The sequence below is a fragment of the Sparassis crispa genome, assembly GCF_003851025.1.
Source record: "Sparassis crispa DNA, contig_000006F, whole genome shotgun sequence".
Classification (NCBI taxonomy): Eukaryota; Fungi; Basidiomycota; class Agaricomycetes; order Polyporales; family Sparassidaceae; genus Sparassis; species Sparassis crispa.
Window position 1 is genome coordinate 994,917 of NW_020939753.1, and position 17,130 is coordinate 1,012,046.

A 17,130-nucleotide genomic window follows, 5' to 3' on the forward strand; every position below is an offset into this window, starting at 1 on the left:
CCCTTTTCTGTTCAACGATGTCTGCAGCTCCCCGGGACACGTATCTGGTGATTGGTGGCAGCGGTTTCCTGGGCAGACACATTGTTGAGGCTCTTCTTGCCCGCGGAGACGCCGTGTCGGTTTTTGACATCGTTCAGCGACACCATGACGTTCCATTTTATTCGGGAGATATCAGCGAGGAGGGACAGATCGGGGATGCTCTCAGCAAGGCATGTATTGCAATACAACTGGGTGAATCCGTGCTGAGATGATTTGCAGAGCGGGGCGAACTGTATCATTCACACTGCTTCCCCACCTCACGGTCTTGACGATCCTGCGTTGTATTGGAAAGTCAACGTGGATGGTACGAAGGCGGTTATTGCAGCAGCAGTTGCACAGGCCATCCCAAAGCTCGTCTACACAAGCTCCGCGGGAGTTGTCTTCAACGGTGAGGACCTAATCGACATCGACGAACGTCTCCCTCCTCCCGCAAAAGCTATGGACGCGTATAACGAGTCAAAAGCCAAAGCGGAAGAAATAGTCATTGCCGCCAATGGTAAAGACGGCCTATACACAGTCGCGCTCCGTCTTGCGGGACTGTTCGGGTGAGCCCTCTCCCAGGACCGTAGTTGCGCGATGTTGTCACCAAACAATTGCATTCTTCTAGGCCTGGCGACCGGCAGGTTATGGCGGGTTTCTACCAGGTCTACCAGCGTGGGCAGACTCAGTTTCGGATCGGCGACAACACTAACCTCTTCGACTGGACTTACGTCACCAACGCTGCCTACGCACATCTTCTTGCTGCGGATAGGCTCGTCCCCAGAACACCCGCGCAGATAGAGCAGCTGAAAGAAAGCTTGCACACCGTCCTCCCCTACATCGACTGCACCATCGGCAAGCGGCGCATCCCCACGTCCGAGAGCCGCCTGATCGGGCCTACCACCGACCTGACGCCCGAAGTGCTAGAGGCCGCGGCGAACTGGGATGACCCGAACTACGTGCCTGCCCCACGGCCTGCGTTGCGAGGTCGGTTCGACCAGCTCGCTGAGAGCGCACTTGAGAGGGACGACGCGGCGGCGCTGCAGGTCGCGGGGCAGGTGTTCTTCATCACGAACGGCGAGCCAATGCACTTCTGGGACCTACCACGCATGGCGTACCGCTTCTTCGACAACCATTTTGGCACGAGCAAGACGCAGGGCGGCATCATACGCTTCCCACGCGAGATTGGGATGATGCTAGCGAGTGCGGTCGAGATGTGGTCGTGGCTGACGGGGAAGCAGCCTGGCTTGACGCGATTCAGGGTCACTTTTAGCTGTGTTTTTAGGTGCCATAACATTGAGAAGGCGCGGAGGGTATTGGGATATGAACCTCAAGTTGGTCTGGAGGAGGGCCTGAAGAGGACGCTTGAGGTGTGTTCTTACCCGTGACCAAGTCATCTTCACTGATGATTGATACCACCTGCTCTAGTGGTGGGTCTCCGAGCATGGAACTCCAAGAGTATGAATACGATGGACACATTGCTCACGCACAGCTGCTATACATGTATGATACGCTGTCTTATATTGGATATCCCCTTCTGCTGGAACTCCCCGTTGTGCTTCTGTTGTGTTCGCTGCGCTGGGTACATTACGCTTGCCACGAGATACAACATGAACATGAATTACGTTACATGGCGATGTACTTCCCCTCTGCATTCAAAGACACCACTGGAAGCGTCTCTCCTTAAACCTGGAACGAAACAGCAGCTATTTCAAAGGTGACAAGCAAGCCGTGTCGAGTTTTCTGACCAAGGCACTGAGGTCAGAACGTATCCCACATTCCACCGGGAGCTGGGAGCCAAACACGTACTGCTGCGTGTTAGTGACATCCACGTTCTGCTTATCACCCTAGTACATGAAATCGACGAGATGGACGTGTCAGGGACTCGTTCAGAAAAAAAATGTTCAGTGAAGTCATCAAACTGACCTCGTCGTATTATTCCTCATTGACAGAGTGCACCTCACTTGGCTCCATCGTCATGAGTGCGGAAGGCTGCACCATGGCGAAACACATCAGACGACATACTCCGTTGCGTGTTGAGAAGTCACGCACCTTGCCGTCCGAATTGGCCATGTTCAGCTGCATCTCATGCGAGATCGCTGGGCCGTGACCGGTGAGCGTCCCGTTTGCCTTCGATGTGAACTGGGCGGAATGCACGTCCGTGACACCGCGCCCGCGGTAAGCATCGCGGAAGTTGAGCCTGGAAAGCGGCGCATCAAGATGCTGGACACGCTCGTGGGGAAGTGAACGCACATGGCCATCAGGCTATTGGCATATACTGTCATAGGTGACAAGACAGGGACATGTAGAGGAGGTTAGGCACTTACCCTTGCTTGTGATGAAATGGAAGAAGATCCAGACTTGGTGGGTGGGCTTGGCGATAAACTGCACAGGAACAATCGAGCCGGAATAAGTGTCCAGGATGGAAGATACATACCGTGACCAGGCACACTATCTGAAGGACACTGAGAGACGGAATGTTGTGTTACTTTCAAGAGTCAGGTAGGTATGAGGCGACTTACGTGAAGCAAGTTCCGCGAATCAGAAAGTTGACGACAATGTACTCATACGCGTTCTGAGGGCTGGATACCACGGACAAGGCGTGAGCAGTGCAAGACAGGTAAGTGGGCCCGCGACGCACGCCTTCATGACGATAATACCATTGGAACAGAAGAGCGAGATGAGGATGATGAGGTCGCACGCCGTGTAGATGCCATACTGCACGATCGACGCAATCTACGGTGTAGTATTGGCAATGAATTGGGTGAGGAATTCGAATCCTACGCACTTCGACTTCTCCCGCGACGAAGTTGTAGAAAAGAGGTCGCATGGAACTGTCACGGTTCGGTGGAACTCTGTGCGAGTAGGGGAGTTTGTACATACATGAGTGCCGTTCCGACTGATGGCAATAGGGTCAGATGAGCTTATGTCGTACCAGAGGAGGTAACACACCTAAGCCGGTTGCTGTGTATATCCAGGAAGTTAAGACAAACACGCGACGCATCGTTTCAGACAACTCACCGAACCCAGCCACGGAAAAGAATAACTGGGGGTTTTCATAAGATCACGAGGCGCAAGCTTAAAAGAGGGTTAATGCGCACAACCAATCCAGGGATAATGGGGTTCCTGTCATTTACTAGCCATTGCGACTTAATGCGTCGAGACTGAACTTGGAGTCAACGTACCTTTCCAGATGCGAACGGCATAAAATCTGTGGCACATCAGCTGAGCAGGTAGATTGGATATTTGCGAGACTTACGTGTGAACAGCGAATATCCCGAACGACTGTAACACGCCAGCACGATAAACCCGTTGTGTTATTTACAAGCGATTGAGGTACATACCGAAATTCCACTCTCGGCCTTCGACAAGATCAGGGACATTGAATCGTTAGAAATCAAATGCTCGCACTCACGACAAATGACCTACGTTAGGTTCAGAAACTGTAAACAGATGAGAACTTGAAGCTCACTTGGTCATATCAAGTTGATTGAATGGGACCACGAAGTTGGTTATCATGTAATTGTACAATCTGACAGAACATAAGATTCTACTTGAGAACATCTTGGCGTGAAAGAGAACGCACGTTTGAGATACTAGGAAGAGGTAGTAGGCTACGTATCAGGGTCAATGAGGAATGGGCGTGCATCCACTTACAGAGAGCTGTCGTTGCGGTGTCCATCGCCCTGCGTTGAAACAGATTAGATACCGAAAATATATACTTGGTATGGACAAGCAGCATACCATATCATACCGACCTGTACAATATGTGTATAAACTGCACCATTCATGAAACAAGACGCGGCGACATACCGAGCACTTCGACCAGATACTGTCGGATGAAAAACGGGAATAGTAGAAATATGTCTCTGACGCGTACAGAACAGACCGTGAGACCGATATCACAGCGCAGAGCAGCGAACGCACGAAAGAATGTCAGGCCATAGAGGGTGACCGTGAAGATCAGACCGAGCAAGAGCACGCCAAAGGTATCATTTATCTCGCTGAGAGAGACAGCGCCGAGATCAGACATTACGACGGAGGAGCAGTGTGCAGTGTGGCAGTTTGCAGACCCTGAGGACTGAGGCCCAAATGACTTGCGTAGGCCAGCGGAGGCTGTAGGTTCGGATATGCCGGGGAACGCCCGAAGCAGTGGGGAGCGTGGGAAACGGGAAAATGACAATTTCGATCAATTAGGGAGGATCGGGCACTCCCGATCGACTTCAAATGGGAGATCTATATCTTCATATGATTTGAGGCTGGTATGTAACACATTCTGTCTTCCTCCTATCTCGTCCTCGTGGGCAATGTCTTCTTCTACACAAGTTGAACAGCTGCGTATAATCGAGCGCGCACTCATCGTCACCGGGACAGTCATAAAGGAGATCGATACCAAGGCAGAAGGAGTTGAACGCCAGCTGAAGGAGACGGAACAGAAGTGCGAGGAGTTCATTCGCCAGGTAATCTGTGGATCGCACTACTTTATGACATGCCATTAATATTTTCCACTTTCTTCAGGCTCAACAGCTCGCGAAAGCTGTCCGATCATCATCCCGGACAGATACCAGCGACGTTTTAACCGAGATAAATGCGTTCATCACCCAGGCTTACGAGCAGGCCTTTGGGATAGCTTCAGACGTACTGCTTCAAATTTCTATGCTTGCCTCTGCGGCCTGATAATGGGATACTTTAGTATCGGATACAGCTGAAAGACATACAAGAGGCGCACGCAGATGTGGTGCAACGTCATCGCGAGGTAACGTGCCAATGAAGCCATGGTGAATCAAAATTATTCTTACTGAACGATCCGATAGGGAGAAAGACTTTTCGAAGCTGTCAAAGCCAAGATAACGTCCAAGACTCCCCAGAGCGAAGAGATAGAGGACGGCTGTATAGAGGTTCTACCTCCCTGAATGTATAGATTTGTGGTCAGTAGCTCTTGCCCATCCACATAGATAAACAGCACTGATACTCGCGCGTCGAATTTTAAGCTGAATTCTGTGTAGTATTTAGATGTAGCTAGTTGAGTGCGGACTTTTGTTGACATATTGTACGCCTACAATTGGTAAGACACATTCATGAGATAATGGTTTCACCCCAGCCTTGCTAGCGGCTACCACTTTGCGAAGTCGCACAAGAATGGCAATATAAGGAAAAAGGAGAGCGACACTAGTGTTACAAACAAAGCACCAATGAAGCAGTATCAAAACAAAAAGGCATAATGCTGGTGACATCAAAAGTCATCCGAGAAATAGTCCGACAGCGCCTCCCTAAAATCCCGCACTCTCATCGTCGTTGCAATGAGCGCACTCTCCTTGCAATGCGGTAGTCGATCCGAAACTCCCTGTACCTGTAGATCCCGCTCTATGAGGCTCTTTATTGTGCACTCTGCTAGCACGAGCCGCGCCAATACGTCTTCCCTTTGTAACCCGGGTATGATCTCCGTCCCCAGCTCCAGCACAGCCTTCCACAGCGCCCCCCACGCCTTCGAGCAGCGCTGCTGGCTCGTACATCTCGCACTATGCGAAAGCGCTGGGGGCTGTGCCGGCAAGCTCTCCCACAGCTTCCCGAGGGTATAATACCCGCACAGCAGACGCACACGCTGCTCCCGCGTGAGTGCGGGCTCTGCGTCCCAGTGCAGCTTCCCCTTGAGCATCATCGCGTGGTACGCGAGGCCGAGCATGCCGCGCAGGTTGAGGCGCTCCCCAATGCCGATCGCGAGCGCGAGGTCTTTGCCCTCGCCGATCTGGTGCTTCCACTGCGCAACGGTGAGCTCCATGAGGTCCTGGCGCTCGCACAGTGCAGCTAGCTCCGTGATCGCAACGAGCGACGGCACCTCCGGGGGTGGGGTGGTGTGCGGGAGCCCGGGCGGGATCCCGGGCAGGTCGAACGCGCCCGGGCGGGAGTAGAAGATGTGCAGCGCACCGAGCGCCCAGGTCTCGATAGAGCGGAACTGGTACTTGTGCGTGATGCGTGCGAGGTGGACGAGCTGCATGCAGTTTGCGTCCGGCGTCGTGGCGAGCATGAGCTCGTGCGGCCTGCCAGCAACAACGGTGAATTCGCGCTGCGCACTCGGAGCGGGCGGGCGGCAGGGCTCACAGTGCATACAGCGCCCAGAGGAGCGCCCGGAACTCGTCTGGGCTGTCGCCCTGCAGTCGGATGGGGTTGTCGTCGTTCTCCCCTTCCGGCGCTGCCGCCATGCTGCTGTCCGATCGTGACGAGTCCGTCTCCGAGGATAGCTGGAACATCGTCTCGAAAGCGGACTTGTCCTTCGTGAGGATCGACCTGTGCACCTACTTGCCGTATCACAATATTCAGTACACGTCCGGGGAAGCAGACTGGTAGGTGCCTGCGACACCACCCAGCCGGTGGTCAGGCCGTGGATGCGTACCTTAAATAGAGTATTCTCCACCAGCAGCACGCTGTTCCCATCTGAGATGTAGTACACCGGATCTCTGCTCGGGCCAGGTATGGACAGCTGCAACATGCCATCGCGCAAGAAGGAGTTGGACATCGTCATGAGCGGACTGTCTGGCTGGAGGTGGTCGTGGTCGTGATCCATGAGAGCGGCTAGAATCACTAGATCGAAGTAGTTGCAGCGCTTGTGAATTGGGACGTATGAGTGGGCGCAGTGGCCGGCTGTGTGTACTGCAGCACGCTAGAACCCGGCAGGAGAGTCCTGGAGAGAATACAAAGACGCTGTCTGCGGACTCTGCGACATTTGTCTATCATAGTCAGCATGATAGGCGCTTGCAGAGCCCGTCCACTGAGGCTGAGCTGACTGAACTCTCAGACTTGGCGCCGCGGCGTAGAATGCATTACCAACCCTAGAACGAAACCTAAATCCCTGTTGTACAACACGGAATGCATGCCGCTACACCTATCCAGTCTAGTGCCAGTACCGCGTGAACGCCCGCCATGCCAGCTTCCCGACGCCCATTACGCACAGCGCACAGAGAGCGGGTCCAATCTCAATCCTGATCGGCAACTGGTAACCAAACAGCGTTGCAGGAGCATTCGCGCCCGCCTCGTCGATCGCGGCAATCTCCTCTTCAGTCAGAGGAGCTACGGGAGGGTATCTTGTTGGGAACAGTCTGGACAGGATACGTTTGTTGTAACTCACGAAGATCACCGACGGCGAGATACTCTTCCAGATGCTCCTTACTCGAACTCGTGCTGGCGAGAACGTTCAGTAAGAAGACGCGATCGATACAGTGAGAACCTTACGTTACGATCGTTAGACCTTTGGCCTTTACCCATGCTAGGATTACTTGTGTTGGTGTCACACCGAGCCTCTTCGCCGCAGCTGCGACTGGTTTATCGACTGGGCCTCCTGGGTAGCGGGTGATCGGGCTGTCGTACAGATTTTGAATCCACAATTTAAAGGAGCAACGTTCAAGGCACTCACGCAAGACTGCTGTATGCCTCCACTACAATTCCTTGCGACGTGCAGTAGTCCAGTAGAGCCTTGTTCTCGGTGTAGTTGTACGGATGGAAATAAATCTAGCAACCGAGAACAGCCATATTAGCCAACATCATGGCACGGCGTAGACTCACTAACCTGGTTCACAGCAGGCTTGACTTTGGCAACCTTTATGAGCTTTTGCAGATCGTCTAGCTCATAGTTGCTGACACCAATACTCCTGCAGCAGAGGTCAGTTGGTGACCCACTGCGCACGGGCCAAATACACACTTCACCAAGCCATCTTCCTTGAGTTTCTCAAACGTGCCCCACGCCTCTTCCACATTCTTCACGATAGCAGGCTGATGGATGAGGTACAAGTCCAGTTGCTTCACACCAAGCTGTGGAAGGTTACCATGAATATCCTATTGAATGCCGAAGATGTGGTCTCACCTGAGTCAGACTCTCTTGAAGAGCCTCAGAAATCGGTGTAGTATCCCGGGACCACTTTGAAGTGATGAACAGCTCAGAGCGGCTGAGCCCGCTCTCGTGGATGGCCGCTCCGACGCTGTCTTGGTTGCCATAAGCTACATCGTTTTCAAAGCATGAGTGACATGCCCGTCAAGACGTCCACGTTCGATGCTCACCTTGGGCAGCGTCGATGTGTGAGAAGCCCGTCTCTATGGCCTGGATCACATAGTCCGTGACATCCTGCGGAGCACCACCAGCCAATTGAGACACAAGTACGGCGTGAACTCTGGTCACTCACATGGCTCTTCCACTTCGACCCAGACCCAAAGGCAATTGTAGGCATCTAGGATCGGCACGCATGGTCAGCGTCCCCTCGCGCCAACTGATACGAATTATCTTTAAGCAGCGCGCTACTAACCTCATTGCCATCGTTGAGCGTCACAGACTCGAAGGGCATGGCGTAACCTCCCGCTCGCTGCAAGGAAGGTGATGAGGCAGAACGAACAGGAGTTGGTCTGCCGACACGGAGAAGTTATAATGTATGCATCTTCCTGGACCCTGAAGGCCTGACCGCGAGAGTCAACGTTATCTTCCGTCAAGTCATCTCTAGCTGACGAATATATATAAGTAATACTAATAGGTGCGGAGTTCAGTTGGCAGTCTAAGATTATTCGGGCGCTTGTTGTTATCTCTGCGAGGCTGTGACATCAGGAAAAGTCAAATCTGCTTAGCCTCCTTATCTGCCTTAATAAGGAGAAATAAGACAATCCTTCTTCTTATTCCGTCTTATTCTTTCTTATTTTCCTTATAAAGAGTAAAAAGAAGAAATCACCTTGCTTGCCAAGGTCTCCTCGCCCCCCTTAATTGCACCACTTTTCCGTGCCCCGTACCTGCCCGACTTCTCTCCCGAGTGTCTCCGGTTAAGGCCTTTATGTTCGACTCCCACGGTCGTCGCATCGTTAACCCTGTACTATCGTTACCCCAGTACTGCAATCTGGTCTAGTTATGCAATTTCGCCGTTTTGCCGCATTTTGCTGCACTAAAAATCACAAAAAAATATGCAATAGATGTGCACAGTCCCAAATACCTTGGCTGTGCAACTTGGGAGTCAAACTCGGAGGGGAAGAGTGCGAAGTTTCTGAATTGCAAGTTTGGAGGACTTAGGCATGACAGTGAAATGTGCCATTTAAAACTCCGACTAGAGGGAGAACAAGGGAACGGCACGTCGGCAAGCATGACGATCTGTGACCGATTCGGCGCTCTTGCGTGCAAATCAGTCTCTTCACAGGCTCGTCGGAGATCAATTGGCCGACGTGCCGGAGTGATTTAGAGACAAAATTTAGCTTTAGAACGGCTACGGGAAGGCATCCACTGATTGAATAAGCAACGCCGCGCAACAGATTGTACACGACGCTCGCCGATGGTTCTATATATTCAACAACTTGAACAGACTGTACTATCGTTACCCCAGTAATGCAATTGCGATTGCATCTCTGTCACCGTTCCTTCAAATCGGGCCCGTTTTCCTTCGAACCTCTTTGGATCAAATATACAACATATAAGCTACCTTCTGTGTGACTGCCAATTTTTTTCCTGATGTTGTGCGACTCCAAGACCGAACGCAGTGAACAAAGTGAGACCTTTCTAAACCTTATGGGGGTCGACCCCCCCTTCCAGATTCTAAACGTCTCCCTAAACTATATTTTCGACCTCCGCACCCTCGCAACCTCCATCATCGCCTATATTTGGTGTTATGCATCACTTACATCATCTTGCCGTTCGTCCTCCGACCGTCTAGAACTTGATTTAGTGATCATGGTCTCACGTCGTTACGGTCTCGCAAATCTTGCTGTTCCGACACAGTGGGGCATTTCGTAGTCCGTTTTATGATTTAGAAATGCTCTAAATCCTACGGGAAGGTGTTAGGGCTGGTGGTTTCCCAATCAGGAAACATATATTAGTCAGCACATAGGTATGTCGGAGAACATACTGGAATCTCCTAGAATTACTGTGTAGTATAAATATATGGCCCCAACCGCATGAGCCCCTCATGCACTTGTGACCCATGGCCTAACAGCCGAGTGAGTAGTAGTGATCAACCTCACAATAGAAGGCATCCAGTAACAAACATTATCCAGTTGTCCGTTCTCTTTCGAAAATCAGCCTGGTTGCTGTATGCTTGTACTTGTCCATTCAACACTTAACTACAACTATCGGACCCAGGTTTTTTTCCGCCGTTAATTCAGCTTTTTCCCTGTCACAGCACATGTATGTAGTCTATAAAGAAAATTCACTAGAAGTGAATCTGTGGTGTTCGTCACCCATTCACTTAATGATGGCTCTGACGTCTGAGATCTGAAGTACTGAAATTGAATTGTGAACTTCCCCTCCAATCTTGTACAACCTAAACCACTCTGTTTGGGGGGTGATTATTATTTACTGATACCCTTCAAATTGTCTAGACTACATGCATATCTAACAAATGCATTACCACTCGGCAAGCAAGGTCAAGGCCGACGCCAGTCGGCGCTTCCCTAGTAAGGAGAAATAAGGAAGAATAAGAAGGAATAAGAAGAAGGATTGTCTTATTTCTCCTTATTAAGGCAGATAAGGAGGCTAAGCAGATTTGACTTTTCCTGATGTACGTTCCTCCTGCACCTGGTCAGAAACAAATACTGGCTATTACCATCCTGGCAAGGACGGCAGTCCTTTTACCGCCCCCAGTGTGTTGAACCCGAAAAGTCTCTCTTTTTTTCTGCTCGCCTTGGTATCCGGAGACCCTAAGCTAGGGTTTCTATGAGCATTCATTGTTGCGGGCCGATTGCCGCCTTGCGGACTTAATGTCAAGTACAACTCTGCACCCACCCGAGTCTCAGCTCGCTTCGATGAGTGTAGACTCTCTAGATCTGGATACAGATATTTCGCGTTCGTCATCTGCAGGGCGATACAGATCGCCCTCCCCAGGCTCACCCAGCAGGAAGCGCGCGAGGCTCGAGGACGAAGACTCGGAGGTCATCCAGGAACTCCAGCCCCGCGTCCCATACGAAGGCGAGGTCGTGCAGGACGACATGTTCTACCTGTCCGACGGAAGTTGCATACTCCGCGTAGAGAACACGCTCTTCAATGTACGATCTCATTTACTCTATTAGCACGCGTGTCCAACAACGGCTTTGATCTCCTTGCGATGTGCACAGGTGCATCGAACGATTTTGACCAGGGACTGTTCGTCCTTCAGCGCGATGTTCGACATGCCTGTGCCGCAGGATGGCCGCTCCGAGACGGAAGGATCGTCTGACTACAACCCGATCATACTAACTGGGGACACGGTCGCGGAATTCAAGAACTTTCTATGGGCTCTTTATGCACTGTAAGGGGAGCCACCGCTCTAGCAGCGAATATTTGTTCACATGCGCATGCAGACCAAATGAGCTCATGACCGTCTTCTCCCCCTCCGCCGACCTTAACCAGATGATGGACATCGCGCACGTTGCGAACAAGTACTCCTTCCGCTCGGTCGAGACATGGGCGCTCGACGCTTTGAACGAATACGTGAACCGGAAGCCGACACCGATCTTCTGCTACCCGCCATTCGTGAGCGCGAAGGATGTCGCCGCAAGCGGCGTGCGCATCGCGCGGCTCGTGCGGCTCGCGCAGACGTGCAGTCACACGCGACTGCTCACTGCGCTCGTCGTGCTGCTCAAGCAGCGCATGAACGTGCAGATCCAGTACGCATTCCTCGCCATGACCCTCGCGGACGACCTCGGCCTCCGTGCGCTCCGTGGCGTCGCGTACATGGAAGTGCTCCAGCACGGCATGAAGATGGTCATGGACGGCCCACGTCAGGCACCTGCACCCGACAAGGCGCAGGAGGGCACGGATGGAGATGAACTTCTGGTAGTCTCGCCGAACCAGCGGCTGCGCCTCCTCTCGGGGTTCCACCGTCTCGCGCAGACGTGGGAGACCTTCCGCCTGCAGCCGCTGCAGTTCGAGCACGCGCCGACGTGCGGCGCGACCTGGCATCAGCACGGGTGCACGCAGAGTTGGCTCGAATTCTGGAAGGAGAAGTCTAAGAGCGACTCCGTACTCGCGCTCGGCCTGGCAGACGTGCAGGGCCGCATGAGGGCAATGGTGAAGGAGTTTGAGCGCTGGGGCTCTGCGACGTACATGCATCATGATTGCAGGATGACTGCGAAGAAGGTGATGCAGGAGAAGATCAAGGCTCTCGAGGAGGCTCTACCTGATTTCTTTGTGGACTAACGTTATATGCGAGGGAAGTTTTACACATTTGTATTTTATGTGTACAATACTCGTTCCTCTCCATCCGCCTTCATCTGTATACGATAGGATATGCAGAGTCTGCCGATGCACTACCATTATACCGGAGCTATTGCATCGGTAGCATGGGGTAGTGTAAACCACAGCTTTATCACCACACTGTACTCGAGATCAGACGTGTGGCTGGCCGGACGCTAATCAGCAACGTACTCGACGAGTAAGTCGCTCGTCAGGAACATTTCATCGACGCGATGAAAGAGATCGAAGGTGTCTGGTAGATTGCAATCGGTCAATGGGAAAGCATCTGAATTACGATATAAGTGCTGCTGTTTGGTGAGGGCAGGAGTATGCGTTGCATACGCTGCTCTACACTCATCGGGCTTTCCCTTTGCCCTTCGTCGGACGCTTGTCTACAGTCGTACCACTCGAATCCGTGCCGTTGCCTCCAGCTGTGTCCTGACTGCGAGTACGCGCATTGCCTATGCTGAGCGCTGTGCCAGAGGAACCAGCCCGCTGAATGATAGCAGCTGACCCGATACTTGTGGAAGGACTCATGAGGCTGTGCATGATCTCGTCGATGTCGTTGGTCGACGGCTGCTGCTCTAGCCCAACCTTAGACCCGCGCAGGACAGTCTGCTCGAACAGCGACTCATCCTCTAGCAATCGCACCTGCTCACGCAGGTTGATCATCACTCTTTCGTGCAGCACTATTCGTCGAAAATAATGAGTACGAACACGAACACGAGACCAGTGAGTGTTCGACGTACGTTTCTCCTCGGCAGCTGTCTTCGGGCGCGGAAGGAGTAAGGGTTCTTTGTTCGCTGCCTCTTCATCTGGGCGGGGATCATTAAGACGTATCTTCTTGTCCCATTTCATAGCAAAGTCATATGGACTAAGCTCGCTGTCAGAGAGAGAGGTCTCGTCTTGATGATCCGCCGATTCAATGGAGCTGGAAGGTGAAGGTGCACGGAGGACGGGTCCCGCATATTGAGGACCGAAAGCCTGAATTTGTTGAGCTTGGGGCATCTGGCGGTGAATATCGTTGGAAGAGAGGAATGGACAACTGAAGAAGTGAGCGCAAGTCACGGCGCGTTCGAACGCATACGTCATGTGATGCTAGAACCAAACAGAGAGCAATAACGCGTCGCGGTAATGTTAATGTTCGCACGGTTAGAGTTTCGCTTAGTAACAGACACGCGCCGCGGATTATAAGACGGCGCGTCGCGTTTCATTAACTCTTGTCTTTATACCACCGCGTCCTATCCTACCTATTTCCTTCATACCGCACGTTCGCTCGCCACCGCATTACAGAAATGGCCTCCTATGTCTTCAAGCGAGGTACGCCCCATGCTCCTATCCTTTTCCCGCCCGCCGTTGATCTAGATTTTCTTTTTTGCAGATGGGTATGTCGCGCCTTGACGCGTCGCGTCGCGTGCCATGGTCTGTTTGCTGACTCTCGCGGCTTTTCTCAGACGAAAGGAGGGTGTTCAGTTTGACAAGGTACGCGTTTTGGGCCCGCCCTTGTCGTTCCCCACTTACAATGCGGCCCCTAGATCACTGCACGCATCAGCAAGCTGTGTTACGGTCTCGACAATGAACATGTAGACCCCATAGGGTATATTTCTGTCTCGATCGTGTTTCCACTTTCCATTGACGCGTCGCATAAGCATCGCCCAGAAGGTGATCATGGGTGTGTACAACGGTGTCACAACAGTTGAACTAGACGTCAGTTTTCCGCGTCTCGCAAGCGAACACATGTTCACGCGTAGCTCCTTGTAGAACCTAGCCGCGGAGACGGCAGCATACCTCACCACTAAACATCCCGACTACGCGATCCTTGCCGCGCGCATCGCTGTTTCCAATCTACACAAGGAGACTAAGAAGAGCTTCTCCGCTGTCATTAAAGATTTGTATACATATGGTATGTCGATCGTGGTTTGCCCACGTACTTATGCTCATCTTTTCTCAAGTCAACCCCAAGAATGGTCGCCCAGCTAGCATGATCTCAGACGAGACGTACAACGTTGTTATGGCCAACGCCGAGCAACTCGACTCTGCAATTATTTATGATCGCGACTTCAGTTATAACTAGTATGTTTTCATCCATGTTTCCCGCTGTCATCGACGCTGAGGATTTGCATCAGTTTCGGCTTCAAGACTCTTGAGCGGTCATACCTCCTCAAGATCGACGGTCGCGTGGCTGAGCGCCCGCAACACATGCTTATGCGTGTTGCTGTCGGCATCCATGGATCTGAAATTAACAAAGCCATTAAAACGTATCTCCTTATGTCTGAGAGGTACTTCACGCACGCATCACCGACGTTATTCAATGCTGGCACGCCTCATCCTCAGCTCAGTTCTTGCTTCTTGGTATGCATGAAGGATGACTCGATCGAGGGTATCTACGACACGCTCAAGAACTGCGCAATGATCAGCAAGACTGCGGGCGGCATCGGCCTCAACATCCACAACATTCGTGCCACAGGGTCCGTAACCTGATGGTCATTCTCTTTGCCGTGCTGACGGTTAGTTTTTAGGTCGTACATTGCGGGCACCAACGGGTACTCTAATGGCATTGTACCGATGCTCCGTGCGTACGACGCGACGGCTCGTTATGTCGACCAGGGCGGCAACAAGCGCCCTGGTGCCTTTGCTATCTACATCGAGCCGTGGCACGCAGATGTCTTCGAGTTCATTGACCTCAGGAAGAATCATGGTAAGGAGGAAGTCCGTGCGCGCGACCTCTTCTACGCCCTTTGGATCCCCGACCTCTTGTGAGTCATAACATGGTCCTTTTGTATGTTCCGTACGATTCTGACGTTGTGCATAGCATGAAACGTGTTGAGTCAGGTGGACAATGGTCACTGTTCTGTCCTAACGAAGCACCGGGCCTGCACGAGGTATGGGGCGAAGAGTTCGAGAAACTGTACGAACAATATGAACGAGAAGGACGTGCCCGGAAGACCATCGAGGCACAGAAACTATGGTATGCGATCATGGATGCTCAGATTGAGACCGGGGGGCCTTTCATGCTCTATAAGGATGCTGCCAACGGTACGTCACAACTCATCTCATGGCATCCAATGTTCCAATTGTTTCTGCTGCAGCCAAGTCGAACCAGAAGAATCTGGGTACCATCAAGTCTTCTAACCTCTGCACGGAGATTATCGAGTATTCATCACCCGAAGAGACTGCCGTCTGTAACCTGGCTTCTATCGCACTGCCCTCCTTCATCAAGAATGGCCGCTACGATTTCAAGTATCTGCACGAGATTGCGAAGGTTGTCGCCTTCAACTTGAACCGTATCATTGACGTGAACTACTACCCAATCCCGGAGGCACGGCTCTCGAACATGCGCCACCGTCCGATCGGCGTGGGCGTTCAGGGCCTCGCGGACACGTTCATGGCTCTGCGCATGCCGTTCGACTCGCCCGAGGCGCGCCTGCTCAACAAGCAGATCTTCGAAACTATCTACCACGCGGCACTCGAAGCGAGCAGCGAGCAGGGGGAGAAGGACGGACCCTACGAGACATATAAGGGCAGCCCGGCGTCGCAAGGCGAGCTGCAGTACGACATGTGGGGTGTAACGCCCACTGATCTGTGGGACTGGGCTGAGCTGAAAGCAAAGATTGCGCGTACGGGCTTGAGGAACTCGCTCCTGGTTGCTCCTATGCCGACTGCGTCCACGAGTCAGATCCTCGGCTTCAATGAGTGCTTCGAGCCATATACCAGGTGCGAGATTTAGAACAGTGAGTTTCTTTTCATGCAGCTTACGCGGTCGCCTCCCACAGTAACATTTATACCCGCCGTGTGCTCGCTGGGGAGTTCCAAGTTGTGTGCCCCTGGCTACTACGCGAGCTTGTCGACCGTAAACTATGGGATGACCAGATGAAAAACATGATCATCGCGCACAACGGCTCCGTGCAAAACATTCCTTCGATTCCGGATGACATCAAGGCGATCTACAAGACCGTCTGGGAGATCAGCCAGAAGAAGGTGCTCGATCTCGCCGCGGATCGGGGCGCGTTCATCTGCCAGAGCCAGAGTTTGAACGTGCACCTGCAGTCGCCGACATCGGGCCAGCTCACGAGCATGCACTTTTACGGATGGAAGAAGGGCCTCAAGACGGGCATGTACTACCTCCGCACGCGCCCCGCCGCGCAGGCTATCCAATTTACTGTCGACCAGAGCGTCCTTGAGGACGCGAAAAGGCAGCAGGTCGCGGGCATGCAGGCCGGCAAGCTCGATGCGGCTAAGGCGGCGCATGCTGTGCCCGCTCCCAACCCCATCAGCACTGCCACGTCCTTGGATGGGTTCAGCCCCGTCGCTCACTCAAGCACACCCTCGCCTTCAGATGAGGTACGCTCGCTCCCTGAGCAGTCTGGCTCGCTGTCGCTCGATGACCAAACGAAGAAGGCGGCAGAGCAGGATCCCGAATTCGCCGCAGCGCTCCTGCGTCAGCGTGACCGGGAGGTCGAGCAGGCGAAGTTGATGTGCTCTCTGGAGAACAAGGAAGCCTGCGTAATGTGCTCAGGCTGAGCGTGTTTCGTCAAAGCGTTGTGGTGCTCTGTCACATCTCCTGTTCAGCTCCTTGGTTTGCTCTCTCCCTCGATGTATCTAGATTCGCCCGCTCTGTCTCATTTTGCATGCGTTCAAAAACTGTACTCGAACTCTGTAACCTCTCGTTGTATATTGGTCACCGTTAGCATATATCTAATAGACTGTCTTCTTGACCTCCGATTATCGTCTACATTGTGATGTCGAAAGCTCCGTGATGATGGGATGCACTCGAAGATCATGCCGATGGCCAACGCGCACGCCCCTGCACTGTACTCACCATTGGACAACACTGCTACCAAGTTTGCGATTCGAAGCACTGACACTTGTTCAAGGTGCAACATCTACCCATTACCACTATCAACCGCGTGTCTACTGTGTGGTATGAAACGAGCGGACAAACACAT

General features: G+C 52.5%; 8 protein-coding genes across 8 annotated transcripts; 4 read left to right on the forward strand and 4 right to left on the reverse strand.

Annotated features, from left to right (window-relative positions):
* Positions 1-17: 17 nt before the first annotated feature.
* Positions 18-1,482, forward strand: SCP_0703720 (Sterol-4-alpha-carboxylate 3-dehydrogenase, decarboxylating; the record flags this gene model as incomplete). Its single annotated transcript, XM_027760298.1, has 4 exons — positions 18-209; positions 259-584; positions 647-1,388; positions 1,447-1,482. The coding sequence occupies 4 exons, from the start codon at positions 18-20 to the stop codon at positions 1,480-1,482; spliced, it is 1,296 nt and encodes a 431-aa protein (XP_027616099.1).
* A 471-nt stretch (positions 1,483-1,953) lies between these two features.
* On the reverse strand, positions 1,954-4,051 carry SCP_0703730 (predicted protein; the record flags this gene model as incomplete). The annotated part of the gene is made up of 22 exons (XM_027760299.1): positions 1,954-2,010; positions 2,071-2,218; positions 2,272-2,296; positions 2,346-2,403; positions 2,456-2,483; positions 2,541-2,600; positions 2,660-2,754; positions 2,807-2,852; positions 2,902-2,917; positions 2,971-2,982; positions 3,040-3,064; positions 3,120-3,154; positions 3,204-3,229; positions 3,278-3,303; positions 3,363-3,380; positions 3,434-3,443; positions 3,491-3,550; positions 3,605-3,614; positions 3,676-3,704; positions 3,763-3,776; positions 3,832-3,887; positions 3,946-4,051. 22 exons carry the CDS (start codon positions 4,049-4,051, stop codon positions 1,954-1,956), a joined length of 960 nt encoding a protein of 319 aa, XP_027616100.1.
* Positions 4,052-4,325: 274 nt separating this feature from the next.
* SCP_0703740 (hypothetical protein) lies at positions 4,326-4,931 on the forward strand (the record flags this gene model as incomplete). Its single annotated transcript, XM_027760300.1, has 4 exons — positions 4,326-4,478; positions 4,537-4,656; positions 4,712-4,774; positions 4,833-4,931. The coding sequence occupies 4 exons, from the start codon at positions 4,326-4,328 to the stop codon at positions 4,929-4,931; spliced, it is 435 nt and encodes a 144-aa protein (XP_027616101.1).
* A 320-nt stretch (positions 4,932-5,251) lies between these two features.
* Positions 5,252-6,580, reverse strand: SCP_0703750 (predicted protein; the record flags this gene model as incomplete). Its single annotated transcript, XM_027760301.1, has 3 exons — positions 5,252-6,056; positions 6,118-6,311; positions 6,410-6,580. 3 exons carry the CDS (start codon positions 6,578-6,580, stop codon positions 5,252-5,254), a joined length of 1,170 nt encoding a protein of 389 aa, XP_027616102.1.
* Positions 6,581-6,907: 327 nt separating this feature from the next.
* On the reverse strand, positions 6,908-8,348 carry SCP_0703760 (NAD/NADP-dependent indole-3-acetaldehyde reductase; the record flags this gene model as incomplete). The annotated part of the gene is made up of 10 exons (XM_027760302.1): positions 6,908-7,083; positions 7,142-7,194; positions 7,246-7,371; positions 7,427-7,521; positions 7,580-7,661; positions 7,712-7,821; positions 7,874-8,007; positions 8,068-8,131; positions 8,190-8,234; positions 8,310-8,348. 10 exons carry the CDS (start codon positions 8,346-8,348, stop codon positions 6,908-6,910), a joined length of 924 nt encoding a protein of 307 aa, XP_027616103.1.
* A 2,428-nt stretch (positions 8,349-10,776) lies between these two features.
* SCP_0703770 (hypothetical protein) lies at positions 10,777-12,148 on the forward strand (the record flags this gene model as incomplete). The annotated part of the gene is made up of 3 exons (XM_027760303.1): positions 10,777-11,016; positions 11,086-11,258; positions 11,311-12,148. 3 exons carry the CDS (start codon positions 10,777-10,779, stop codon positions 12,146-12,148), a joined length of 1,251 nt encoding a protein of 416 aa, XP_027616104.1.
* Positions 12,149-12,538: 390 nt separating this feature from the next.
* Positions 12,539-13,276, reverse strand: SCP_0703780 (hypothetical protein; the record flags this gene model as incomplete). The annotated part of the gene is made up of 2 exons (XM_027760304.1): positions 12,539-12,873; positions 12,934-13,276. The coding sequence occupies 2 exons, from the start codon at positions 13,274-13,276 to the stop codon at positions 12,539-12,541; spliced, it is 678 nt and encodes a 225-aa protein (XP_027616105.1).
* Positions 13,277-13,603: 327 nt separating this feature from the next.
* On the forward strand, positions 13,604-16,705 carry SCP_0703790 (Ribonucleoside-diphosphate reductase large chain; the record flags this gene model as incomplete). The annotated part of the gene is made up of 10 exons (XM_027760305.1): positions 13,604-13,666; positions 13,720-13,781; positions 13,834-13,891; positions 13,946-14,087; positions 14,137-14,257; positions 14,311-14,652; positions 14,704-14,940; positions 14,997-15,220; positions 15,274-15,898; positions 15,958-16,705. 10 exons carry the CDS (start codon positions 13,604-13,606, stop codon positions 16,703-16,705), a joined length of 2,622 nt encoding a protein of 873 aa, XP_027616106.1.
* Between the last annotated feature and the right edge of the window lie 425 nt (positions 16,706-17,130).